The sequence below is a fragment of the Sardina pilchardus genome, chromosome 1 (genome assembly GCF_963854185.1).
Source record: "Sardina pilchardus chromosome 1, fSarPil1.1, whole genome shotgun sequence".
Lineage (NCBI taxonomy): Eukaryota > Metazoa > Chordata > Actinopteri > Clupeiformes > Clupeidae > Sardina > Sardina pilchardus.
In genome coordinates, this window is record NC_084994.1 from 33,339,265 (window position 1) to 33,352,183 (window position 12,919).

The window sequence follows — 12,919 nt, forward strand, 5'->3', positions numbered from 1 at the left end:
AATCTTCAGTTCGTTCTATACTTATTTCCCCCATTGTATTTCTCTGCCTCTGTTGTACTGACTGAATGACAAGTCAGAAACATGGTGAGGTAAAAAGTTTGAAATCATTTGAAACCTTGTGCAACAGCTGGCAGCGACATGCAACATTTAATTCACACTGCAGTGACACATTCAAATTTTAACAGGTTAAAAAGAGACATCCCAAGCACACATTGCTTTTGGCTTTTCTTCAGTCTTAGGTGCTGTGACTGCTGTGTTTCACTGTCCAATTGCTGTCCCTTTTGTGGATTTAGGAACATCCTGACCCAGGATCAGTCCAGGTGTGGAGTGTGTGAGCAGCTACTGAGGGACCCAGTCATCACCAGCTGTGGACACAGTTTCTGCAGGCAGTGCATCAGCAGCTACTGGAGCCAGTCTGGTGCATCAGGAGACTACAGCTGCCCCCAGTGCAGAAAGAGACCCAGAACACAACCCTGTCTAAACCCTGAAAGAACTATGACACAGCCACTTTTATACCCACAGACAGCCATGGCACAACCTCACCAATATCCACCTACAGTCATGGCACAACGTCACCTATACCTACCTACAGCCATGGCACAACCTCACCAATATCCACCTACAGTCATGGCACAACGTCACCTATACCTACCTACAGCCATGGCACAACCTCACCTATACCCACCTACAACCATAGCACAACCTCACTTATACCCACCTACAGCCATGGCACAACCTCACTTATACCCACCTACAGCCATGGCACAACCTCACCTATACCCACCTACAGCCATGGCACAACCTCACTTATACCCACCTACAGCCATGGCACAACCTCACCTATACCCATCTACAGCCATGGCACAACCTCACTTATACCCACCTACAGCCATGGCACAACCTCACCTATACCCATCTACAGCCATGGCACAACCTCACTTATTCCCACCTACAGCCATGGCACAACCTCACCTATACCCATCTACAGCCATGGCACAACCTCACCTATACCCATCTACAGCCATGGCACAACCTCACTTATACCCACCTACAGCCATGGCACAACCTTTGTCATCCCCACACAGTGAAATGGCACTCTATCTGAACCCATCTGCATACATGGCACAAGTTCCTCCATCCCCACACACAGACACGGGGCAGCGTCCTCAATACTCAGACTCAGCCATGGGGCAGCACAATCATCCACACATCCAGCACCCTCTTTATCCACACATCCGCACGGCACAGATCTCTTCACAGCCTCCCTTAGATGAGCACACAGTCATGACAGGCAGCACCCATCTGCAAACTGAGCATGCTCCAGTCAAAAGGGCCAAACGAACAGGTGAGGCTTGAAGATCTGTGTGCAACAGCAGTATTCATTCTGAATATAAAGACCATTCATTCAAAATAAATCAAAATCTTCATCATCTAATATTGTTATGCTGAAAATGTATTTTAAAAACACTGACTTATTAGTTATGAATTATGGTTTGTTTGTTTGTTTGTTTGTTTGTTTGTTTGTTTGTTTGTTTAATGCCAAACAGATGACGATGTCCTCACCAGAGTACTGATGACCCATAAAGCCATCATGAAGAGGAGGTTTGAGAGCATATGTGAAGGCATCATAAGGTCAGGGACTCAAACACTCCTGAACAAGATCTACACAGAGCTCTACATCACAGAGGGGGAGAGTGAAGGGGTGAATAATGAGCATGAGGTTTGGCAGGTAGAGTCAGCATCCAGGCCACAAACTACAGAAGACACAGCAATCAACTGCAATGATATCTTCAAGCCCTTACCTGGACAGGAGAGACAAATCAGAACAGTCATGACCAAGGGCATTGCTGGCATTGGAAAAACCGTCTCAGTGCAGAAGTTCATCCTTGACTGGGCAGAGGAGAGAGCTAACCAGGATGTAGATTTCATGTTTGTGCTTCCATTCCGTGAGCTGAATTTGGTCAAACATGATCAGTACAGTCTTCACAGACTCCTGCTTGACTTCCACCCTGAGCTTAGAGAGCTACAGAATGGTGAATACAAAGACTGCCACATTGTGTTCATCTTTGATGGTCTTGATGAGAGTCGACTTCCACTGAATTTCCAAAAGAATCAGACGTTGTCTGATGTGACACAAACATCATCAGTGGATGTGCTGATGACGAGCCTCATTCACGGAACTCTGCTTTCCTCTGCTCTCCTCTGGATAACCTCCCGACCTGCAGCAACCAGTCAGATCCCTTCTCAGTGCATCAGTCTGGTGACAGAAGTACGAGGGTTCAATGACCCACAGAAGGAAGAGTACTTCAGGAAGAGGATCAGTGACCAGAATCAAGCCAACAGAATCGTCTCACACATTACAGCAACCAGGAGTCTCCACATCATGTGCCACATGCCAGTCTTCTGTTGGATCTCAGCCACTGTCCTTCAGCAGATTCTGGAACAAGATGATGGGAAGGAAGTCCCCAAAACACTGACTGAAATGTTCATACACTTCCTGCTCATCCAGACCACCAGGAAGAATCAGAAGTATCAAGAGGAAAGTGAGACAGATCGACAGAGGCTCCTGGAGTCACATAAGGGTGTCGTATTGAAACTGGCAGAGCTGGCTTTCAAGCATCTGGAGAACGGCAATCTCATGTTCTATGAGGAAGACCTGAGAGAGTGTGGCATTGATGTCAGTGAAGCCTCAGTGTACTCTGGCATGTGCACTGAGATCTTCAGGGAGGAATGTGTGTTTCACCACAAGAAAGTCTACTGCTTTGTTCATCTGAGCATCCAGGAGTTTCTGGCAGCCATGTTTGTGTTTCACTCTTACATGTCAGGAAATCTAGAGACACTGATATCATTCCTCCCTAAAAAACGCAGAGACAGAGAAGCTTCCCTTCCTTTGCATGTTCTGTTGAAGAGTGCCGTGGACAAGTCTTTGGACAGCAGGAATGGACAACTGGACCTTTTCCTTCGCTTCCTTGTAGGCATTTCAGTGGAGAGCAACCAGATACTCCTACACGGCTTGTTGACAAACAAGCACAGCAGCTCAGAGAGCATCAAGAAAACATGTAACTATATCAAGATTCTCAAGAGGAAGGACCTGTCTCCTGAAAGATGCATCAATCTCTTCCACTGCTTATTTGAAATGAAAAACCATTCCCTACATGAAGATGTTCAGAAATATCTCAAATCTCCAGATGACTTCTCAGATGAATTGAGACCTGCCCACTGTTCAGCACTGGCCCACATGCTACTGATGTCTGAGGAGGTGCTGGATGAGTTTGACTTGAGCAAATACAAAACATCAGAGGAGGGACGGAGGAGACTGGTGCCAGCTGTGAGATGCTGCAGGAAGGCTGTGTGAGTATGACAATACTTCAGTTCTGTGTTCATCTATTTTATGTTTAGTGTGTAGTATGATCGTATTGAATCATTCATGTAAGAGCTGCCATAGCCAATAGATAAATCTCAACTTTGCACCTGTAACATGTATTTCACAACACCTGATGCGCCGCTATTTTGCATAGTGTCAGGATGTGATTTTGAGCACAGATGCAGGGATATGTCGGATAATACAGTCTTTTACTCAAATGAGAAGGCACAGGTCAATAGGAGCAAACAGTCAAAGTGATCAACAGTTCAAGAGGCAAGGCTTAAGATTCAGAATGCAGTTAATTCAGCACAGGCAGGGAAATATTCATATAAGAGAATCCACAAATTGAGACAAATTGCCAAGCGAGACCGTGGAGTTCAGTCCACAAACATAGGGGTACAGGACTAACTGCATAATTCACAAAAGCAGAGAATATTTAAAAATTCAGTCCACGAGAGAGAAGACCACAAAGAGAAATAAATCCACTTGCAATAAGTAATCCAACACAAGTATTCCACACGGAAGTTCGGAACAGTTTCGACCATGTGAGCTTGACCAAGTAGATCATGTTGAAGGTCAACTTACATTCTCAACAAGTGAGTCATTTTGGTGAATCCACTCATTACTGTAAATCACAGGTAAACTGAGAAGCTCAGGCAAATGTTTAAGAATAACGTCTCTATGGTGACAATCAGTGTGAGGTTAAAAACATTATTATGTTTTCACTGGTAGATGAGACGGATACATGAGCTGTCTTTGTTGTTGTATTACATAATGAGATACTCCATCTCAGTATCAAATCAAATCAACATTATTATAAATTGTTAACAGAGCCTTCCTCAGTATTGGGTTTGCATTATGAGAATGCCCCATCTCAGCACCAACAGGTGCGCATGTTATGTGGAGGTGCATGGTATAAATGGGGTGTAAAACACTGAATATGATGTTCTCCAGTTCTCCAGCTGTTTAAATAAATCAGATTTCTGCTCATGCAGCTCTGGCCTAATCACACTGATCAGTCTTTAGTGGTGTTGTGTCTGTGGTTGGACAGCGTTAACTGTTCATGGTATTCAGGGCTCATACTGTATATTATTCTGTCTTCTCTTCCTCCTTAGTAGTGTTGACTTGGCCCTGTCACATACTGCATATGGTGCGGTTATATTATTGTCCTCTCATTCTCTCTAGAGATTTAAACACGACACATTACCCTTTAATATTATTTTACCTCTCTTGCAGACTTGCTGACTGTAAGCTAACAGAGAAGTCCTGTGAGATTGTGGCCTCAGCTCTGCAGTCTGCAAACTCCCCCTTAAGAGAGTTGGACCTGAGTCAGAATGACCTGCATAAGTCAGGAGAAAAGCTTGTCTCTGCTCTTCTGAGTCCAAACTGCAAACTGGAGACACTGAGGTCAGTAATATTGTAGACCTGTGAGCTGTGAGCAGTATTCATCGACTTAAATACTGGCAAGATAACCTATACTGTAGAGCTGACTGACTGATTTATTGGTTGTTTGTTTGATACATTGATCATGTATGTTTCACTTTTACTAGTGCTATGAGATTAATATTTTATTCTGTTTTATTCTCAGACTGTGTTAAGCAGACAGTACCAGCATCTGTGTTTTACTCTTGAATTGATATATCCTCTGATTTGTACTGTTTGTGATTCTCTGTGAAATGATTTATGTGGTTACAGACTTTTTGGCTGTAAACTAAAAGGGGGATTTTTGGCCTTGGCTCACAAGGGGGCAAACCCCCACCTAAGAGAGCTGGACATCAACAACACTGAGCTTCAGGACTGTGGAGGAGAACTGCTCCATCAACCACTGAATCAAGACTGTAAAGTGAGGTCTGTGATTTTAGCACATTGCAGAGGCTGTTGCTTTCTGTTTGATCTAAAAGTGGTTCACATCATTATAACTGAAACTTAATATTAAGAAATTTAAGGGGTATAGATGACGTTTGTTTATATAATGTTTTCCTCTTCCACTGTAGACTTACCAGGTGTAAACTCAAACACAGCTCATGTGAGATTGTGGCCTCAGTTCTGCAGTCATATCATTCTCAGCTGAGTGAGTTGGACATGATTGGCTGTGATCTGCAAACGTCAGAAGAGAAGCAGCTCTCTGATCTTAGAAACCCAAACTGCCGACTGAAGAAACTGAGGTCAGTAATACTCTGAAATAGAGTGTCACAATATCATAATTTCAGAATACAATCATGCAATCACACATTGCTTAAAAGGGCATGCCATGGTTGCACACACTGCCAGTTTCATGGACAAGCGCTTACGTTACCTCCTGTAAGAGCAGCTTAATTAGCAAAAGCATGTGTTACCTCTTTCTTTGACAGCTCAGAAATATCACTTTGCTGAGGTAGGTTTTGAAGCATGGTTACTTTTTACAAGCACACTTTTATCATGATCTTCAAATTCATTGCGATGGGCATCATGCGAATGATTGATGGAAACTTTGGAAGTAGTTCGTAACACAACGTGTGACAAAATAAAAGTTCACATTAAGCCTACAACTTTGCATACCATTTCCAGTAGGCCAGGTAGCACTTCAGCAATTTCATGTAAACTTGGTTGTTTCAAAGCCTTTTTCTTGTCAGCTAGTTAGTTCGGTAGAATTGTTTAGACTAATACTATTAGACACAATCTTCTGATGTTGCGTTTCGTTGCGCAGCCCTAGGAGTTCCCACACTGGAAAGTGCATTTTCTCGCTGTGGGGCGAAGCAGGTAGAGACTATCTCTCCATGGCTCTGACTGGAGGATAAATGCTATTCCATCCACTGCATTCTCCATCATGTCCGGCATCTTTACAAGTTACAAAGTCAAAAGTTTACCGTTGCTGTGACATCAGGTTTGTGTGTGTGACTGAAGGCAGCAAGGGAGGAGGAGAGAGAAATCACAAGAGATAAACAAGCGCTAACAAACCTGTTCATTTGAAAATGCAGTTGTTGTGAAATAGGTAGCCTTTATACAATATTATTGTGGGTAGGCTACATTATTTCTACGATATTCATATTCATATTCATGATTACAAAACTGGTATATCCCGACACCCCTACACTGACCACTATGACAGGCAGAGTTCACAGAGGTCTTATCTAAAGTTTATTTGTCATTCCAGTCATATCTCTAGAACACCTAGTTGAGCGAAATTGTGAATCTCTGCAAAACTGTGAAACTGTTATTGGTGTTAAAATCAAAACATTCATTTTGTAGAACATATGTCCTTTTATTTCACTATGTCTGTATCTTCTGTTACATGGTTTGTGCTTTTACAGACTTGTTGGTTGTAAACTGAGAGGAAGATTTTTGGCTGTTACTCTTCAGTGGGCAAACCCCCACCTAAGAGAGCTGGACATCAGTGACAGTGAGCTGCAGGACTGTGGAGGAGAACTGCTCCATCAACCACTGAATCAAGTCTGTAAAGTGAGGTCTGTATCTTGCACAGTGCACACAGACTGATGCAAAGTTGTCCATCTTTTTTATTGTCATTTCATATTTGGAAATGTAAGTATAGAGGACTGGTTGCTTATACTGTTTTTTTTGTTGGTTCACTGAAGACTGATCAGCCGTGAACTCAAAGGCAGCTCCTCTGAGGTAGTGATCTCAGTTCTGCAGTCGTATATTTCTCAGCTGAGTGAGTTGGACATGAGTGGCTGTGATCTGCAAACATCAGAAGAGAAGCTGCTCTCTGGTCTTAGAAACCCAAACTGCCACCTGGAAAAACTGAGGTCAGTGATAAGAGTTCACACTCCAGAGGTCTTATCTATTCTACACATTCAAATTCACATTGAGGTTCAAGTTTAAGTGCATTTGTCGTTCCAGCCATATCTAAAACATCTACAGCGAAGTGGAAACGTTTCTCACGACTAGCGTGCATTTACAATTAACTGAAAGATAAAGTAAAACAAAAATCGGTGTTAAATGGGTCCTATGTATAGAAACTTGTGTGCTAGATACAATGAGTTTAACCGTTGGGTAGAAGCTTTGGCAGCATGACTGTTTTTCTGAAGCAATATCTCCTTCCAGACGGCAAGAGAACAAACAGTCCATGTGCCGGGTGAGAGCAGTCTCTTATAATGCAGAGAGCTTCCTTCCTGCGCCTGCAACAACTCCACACTTTGGACATACAGTAGATTAGAAGACTGTCACTATTCTGGGATGCTAGACTCAAGGCATGAGTTTGAGAAGCACTGGGCTTTTAATGTCCATGTTGATATGAGAGAACTGGTCCCAGACCTGTCTAGTATGATACTCCCTGCTGACGTGTCCCGTATAGAGCCCTGTTAACTGTAGAGTGGATTAACTACACTAACAACATCAGTTTTTCACTCTTATTTTATAATTTCTCTGATTTCACTATTTGTGATTCTCTGTTACATGTTTATGTTCTTACAGACTTGTTGGCTGTAAACTGAGAGGGGGATTTCTGGCCTTGACTCTTCGATGGGCAAACTCCCACCTAAGAGAGCTGGACATCAGTGAAAGTGAGCTTCAGGACTGTGGAGGAGAACTGCTCCATCAACCACTGAATCAAGACTGTAAAGTGAGGTCTGTATTTTGCACAGGGCACATCTGTTTTTGTTATTTTGTGTTTGAAATGTAAGGAGTATAGAGGACCTGTTGCTTAGAGTGTTTTTCTCTCTCACTGTAGACTCATCAGCCGTGGACTCAAACACAGCTTCTGTGAGGTTGTGGTCTCAGTTCTGCAGTCATATAATTCTCAACTGAGTGAGTTGGACATGAGTGGCTGTGATCTGCAAACATCAGCAGAGAAGCTGCTCTCTGGTCTTAGAAGCCCAAACTGCCACCTGGACAAATTGAGGTTAGTAAAACTCTGAAAGAGTTCACAGAGGTCTTATCTACACATTCAGACTTTGGGCATAGAAGAGTTACAGTATGAGGAACATTTGCTCTGATTGTTGTGCCTGTGTTGCAGAGATGGGGGACTCGAGTCTAGTGACTTGACTCGAGTCAGACTTAAGTCGCCAGATTGAGGACTTGTGACTTGCTTGATCAACAGTGAGAAAAGACTTGACTTGACTTGGACTTGCTACTCATGACTTGAGACTTGACTTAGACTTGCATGCAATGACTCGACAAGTCATTGCTGTCTTGGTTAATTGGTGAATAATAATAATAAATACTATTTTCGATTGGATATTTCCTGTTGCATGTGGGCGAACCTGGCAACCTCTCTACTAGGTGCTAGGTGACGCGCCCGCCATCTACAGTAGGCTAGAGCGGTCGGGGTTAAGAAGATGGAAGCTGTTACCAGTTTCCAAAAGAAACGTAAAGTGTGCAGCGCAAAAATATCCGACACATCCAGCACCACGTCAAATTGTATCCGACTATCCGCCATTTCCGACTACACAAAGAAAAGTAAGAAATGTCTCTAGCTAATTTCACATTATTTTTTTAATCTAACGTTAGCTAGCAGCCAACATCCCATCTCCATCAGTCAAACGTGACAAGAGCTTGCTGTTTGCATCACATTCAATTGTATCATGTTGACTTAGTTTCACATTGATCCCGCCTATCAAATAACAGACAATTTGACTGAAATACGGTATCTGAAAATCACTGCGCAAACCTCCTCCAAGCGAACAGATCACCTCCTCTTGCATCCATCCATAACTTTTTGAGTTATCTTGCGAACAGACAAACATATACAGACAACCCAACAAACCCCGATAAAAACATTGGTGGAGATAAAAACTTCGAAACGGTCTTTGTCCCGACTGCAAGTAGGCGACTTCGCGTTTGGATGAGAGTAGGCTATGTGATGGATGTTACATCACATCTGTACTCTCACCATGGGCGTTAGAAAATGTCTATACATTCTTAAAAATGGAGTGGGAGCATACAGTAAATGCATTGAATATGAGGCTATGTTGCACTAACTGGTTTTCAGTTTTGTGCTATCATTGAATGGTGATTTATGTGAGCCCTTGCACTGAAATTAATACTTTTCACTCATGTGGCTGTAAAATACTTGTATTTGTCGTTAGGGAATGTATAGGCCTTTGAGCATGAAATGTAGGCTATATAGGCCTACTGTATGTTATAGGCTACATTTAATTCTTATTCAGAATTATTTTGTAGCTTCTCATGTCAGATGTGCAAAAGTGCGCAGCCACATTTGGCCCTCTGATGGTGATGATAAAAATTGTGGCCCTCTTAGTCATGAAAGTTGCCCATCCCTGGTCTACCACATTAATGTAGCTGTTAGTTTGTTAGCACTAGCTGCTTTAATTTTTGTTAAATCATAAAGTAGGCTATAACAGCCAAACAACATGCACAAACCCTATTACTGTAAATGTATGTATAAGTATATGAGAGATGTATGACATAAATGAGAAATGAGCCACTTTCAAGAGTAAATAGTAGCCTAACATAGAAGTGTCTCCATCTAATTTCCATCTAATTGGTATTTATTAATGGAATATTATGCAATGAAAACATGAGCTAAGCACACATACACAGACTCTGTCTGGTAATTTGGTACACCAGGCCCTGTAGTCGTTCCTAGTAATTCTGATCCTGCTGGTCCTAGTGAGCATTTTTAATTATTCTTTAGCCTTATATCCCCTTCTTATGTGTTAGCCCTTTTGTGCAAAGGAGGGCTACATAAAACTTAGGCTGCCGTCTCTTCAAGTTTTAAGACGGTTGTCTTCCAGCTTATTATATGACTTGACTTGTGACTTGCTTGACCTAAGCTATGACTTGACTTGACTTGACTCGACCTAAGCTATGACTTGACTTGACTTGACTCGACCCTCACAAAAACGACTTGGGACTTGCTTGAGACTTGAAGGTTAAGACTTGAGACTTGCTTGAGACTTGCATATGTGTGACTTACTCCCATCTCTGCTGTGTTGATGAGAGGGAGTTGACCCCAGATCAGTTCAGTGCTCCCTTCTTGTGTGTCCATGCACATATAGAGCTCTACATCCACACAGGGAGCTGGACACTGAGGTTGGGATGATTAGTGGGAGTCCATTTGCAGGGAAGCTGCACAAGACCTAATAAATATAAGCTGTATTATCTCATTTTGCACACTGTTTTTCTCATAGTGATATTACTACTTTAATATTCATCATAAAACTAGGCAGTGACCCAGCACATTGCAACAAGACTCATTTAGAGATGAAGCCGTCAGGCTACAAAGTCTGTAATTGCTGCAGGAAGAGGATTCTGTGATGCAAACTAATTTCAATCACAACTCCATTCTTACGAGTAGAAACTATTAGAAACATTTACCAATGTCCTTTATTCATTTCCCTGTTTATTTGTATGGTAATGTGTCAATGTCTGTTAAAGAATGTTATTTATGCCACCATTCTGTTTTCTGATGTCTGTCTCTTGGCCTCTCACTCTATGCAGACTTGCTGGTTGTGAGCTAACAGAGGAATCCTGTAAGGCTGTAGCCTCTGCTTTGCAGTCCTCCATCTCCCTAAAGGAACTGGACCTGAGTAACAATGACCTGAAGGATTCTGGAGTTCAGCTTCTCTCTACAGGACTCAGTAGCCCTCACTGTAAACTGACATCTTTAAGGTTTGTATGTGCACACATATTGTGGCAATGTTGGCTGCCCGTCTGTAAATCTTTGGAATAAATCATCAGCTGCAGTTTGTGTTAAAACAGACTGAGTCAGCTGTGAAGTGATGGCATCAGTGCTGCAAGGGACACCTTCCCAGCTCTGACCTGCAGGATGCAGTTTTAGATAAAGTACATTGTCATGTTGATATTAACAGAATAACAGTAGATCCAGAGGTGATTACCAGAGTATTTAAAACGACATGCTTTAACAAGGCAACAGGGCCAGATGGCATGTCTGCTTTTCTAATTAAAACATTTGCAGAGGAACTCCCACCGGCCTGGCATCCACTCTTTCAGCTCTCTATAGATTCCCAGTGTGATGTGGCAGCTCATAGGCGCGTCCTAATGGCGGCCGCTATGAGCTTTAATCTGCATTTTACCGTTTGAACTCACTCATGCTGATAACTTCACTCCTGTCCTCCATTATTACATGTACTCATTGTTCATTCCCCACGCTGTGTGTATTGTTAGTGTGTGTAGAAACAGAAGGGTGCAGACATACTGAAAACTGTGCCAGACATTTCACTCACCTTTCATTCATTCATTCCATATGAAATGATGTTTATTGAAAATATCCATATATGGCAGTAACATCAGACAGGTTACATCTTACAAATATCTAGGGATCCACTTTTGATACAGACCTTAACTGGCACACACGTGGCAAATATTTAGACAAAAATGCACCAGCGTCTCCATTTCCTGCGGAGACTTAGAGTCTTTGGGGTTTGTGAGAGCATCATGTTAATTTGTTATAGAGCCGCCATAGAGTCCATCTTGCACTATGGCATCACCAGCTGGTTTGGACATCTGACAGTTAAGGTCAAGGCCCAACCAGGTAATGTGGTCAGAACAGCTGGACAAATGATGGAGTCCCTTCTCTCCTCACTCTCCAAGACATATCTGAGCAGTCCACTCTACAGCAGGCTGACAGAATTCTATCTGACCCCTCCCATGTGCTGTACCAAGAATATGAGCTCATGAACACAGGAAGGAGGTACAGGGTCCCTTTCTGTTTAACACAATCACTACAAACATTCCTCTGTCCCCCTGTCAGTCAACATGATGAATGGGTAACGTGGGCAGAACAGTAGGAAGGCCCAAAACCAATACTAAGTGCTGAGTAGGGGGCTGTGTATGGGGGCTGAACTGAGTGGAGATGTGCTGAGGCTGTGGTGTATGGATGTGCTGTGTGTGACTGGAGAGTACAGAGAGAGAGAGTGAGTGTCTACTTTGGGACTGTGCTTAATGGGACTGGGTGGGAGAGAGTGCTATTTATGGGCTATTTATTGGCCTTTTAACATGATGTGAGTGTCATTTATGGCATGACAGATGGCTGTGAATGTGTACCCTTTATTTGCCTTAAGTTAAGTTAACCCCTAGGAACATGAATCACCCCTGCTGCCCACATGACACTACAAGACAACAACAACAAGTTGTTTACATGGCTGCAGAGTGTGTAATGTAGTGTTTCTCCAGTCCATGTCCCTGCTGTGTACATAATGTGAGTGCTACACACATCTGTGTCTGTGTCCATCCTCATGAGATACAGTGACCTCATGGTGCTGAAGGATGGCCTGAGAATGTCCAGTTTTCAAAGACTGACCTTCCACTCTCCTTTGAAACAGGCTCAATCAGTGCCACCTCTCTAAAGCAAGCTGTGAAATGATGGCATCCGTGCTGCAAAGTGCACCTTCCCATCTGAGAGAACTGGACATGAGTGACAATGACCTGCAGGATGAAGGAGTGGAGCTGCTCTGTGCAGGACTAAGAGATCCACAATGCAAGCTGGAGATACTGAGGTCAGTAATTAGGAATGTTATGTAATATAGTGCTGTATGTTAACCACCAGGAAGAAAAACCAATGTGCCTGTGTGTGATGTCAAATTGTACATCTGTGATTATTGATATTGATCTGCACTTGTCATGTTAAATGGTGAC

General features: G+C 42.8%; 2 protein-coding genes across 3 annotated transcripts in view; both read left to right on the top strand.

Annotated features, from left to right (window-relative positions):
* The window catches only part of LOC134088560 (NACHT, LRR and PYD domains-containing protein 12-like), a 58,839-nt gene that overhangs the window by 39,442 nt on the left and 6,478 nt on the right, over positions 1 to 12,919 (top strand). Inside the window, exons 8-12 of the mRNA XM_062542574.1 lie at positions 6,937 to 7,107; positions 7,775 to 7,927; positions 8,031 to 8,201; positions 10,763 to 10,933; positions 12,607 to 12,780. Coding sequence (XP_062398558.1) covers positions 6,937 to 7,107; positions 7,775 to 7,927; positions 8,031 to 8,201; positions 10,763 to 10,933; positions 12,607 to 12,780 — 840 coding nt within the window. The remainder of the gene's footprint in view (positions 1 to 6,936; positions 7,108 to 7,774; positions 7,928 to 8,030; positions 8,202 to 10,762; positions 10,934 to 12,606; positions 12,781 to 12,919) is intronic.
* On the top strand, positions 1,064 to 6,167 carry LOC134088659 (NLR family CARD domain-containing protein 3-like). Of its 2 annotated transcripts, XM_062542732.1 has the most exons (6): positions 1,064 to 1,345; positions 1,548 to 3,351; positions 4,601 to 4,771; positions 5,060 to 5,212; positions 5,359 to 5,529; positions 6,051 to 6,167. In XM_062542732.1, the coding sequence occupies exons 1-6, from the start codon at positions 1,090 to 1,092 to the stop codon at positions 6,139 to 6,141; spliced, it is 2,646 nt and encodes an 881-aa protein (XP_062398716.1). In that variant the 5' UTR covers positions 1,064 to 1,089; the 3' UTR covers positions 6,142 to 6,167. The 2 variants fall into 2 exon arrangements, with proteins under 2 accessions (XP_062398716.1, XP_062398725.1); XM_062542741.1 differs by lacking the exons at positions 5,060 to 5,212; positions 5,359 to 5,529; positions 6,051 to 6,167 and having other exon boundaries at positions 1,548 to 3,355; positions 4,601 to 4,707.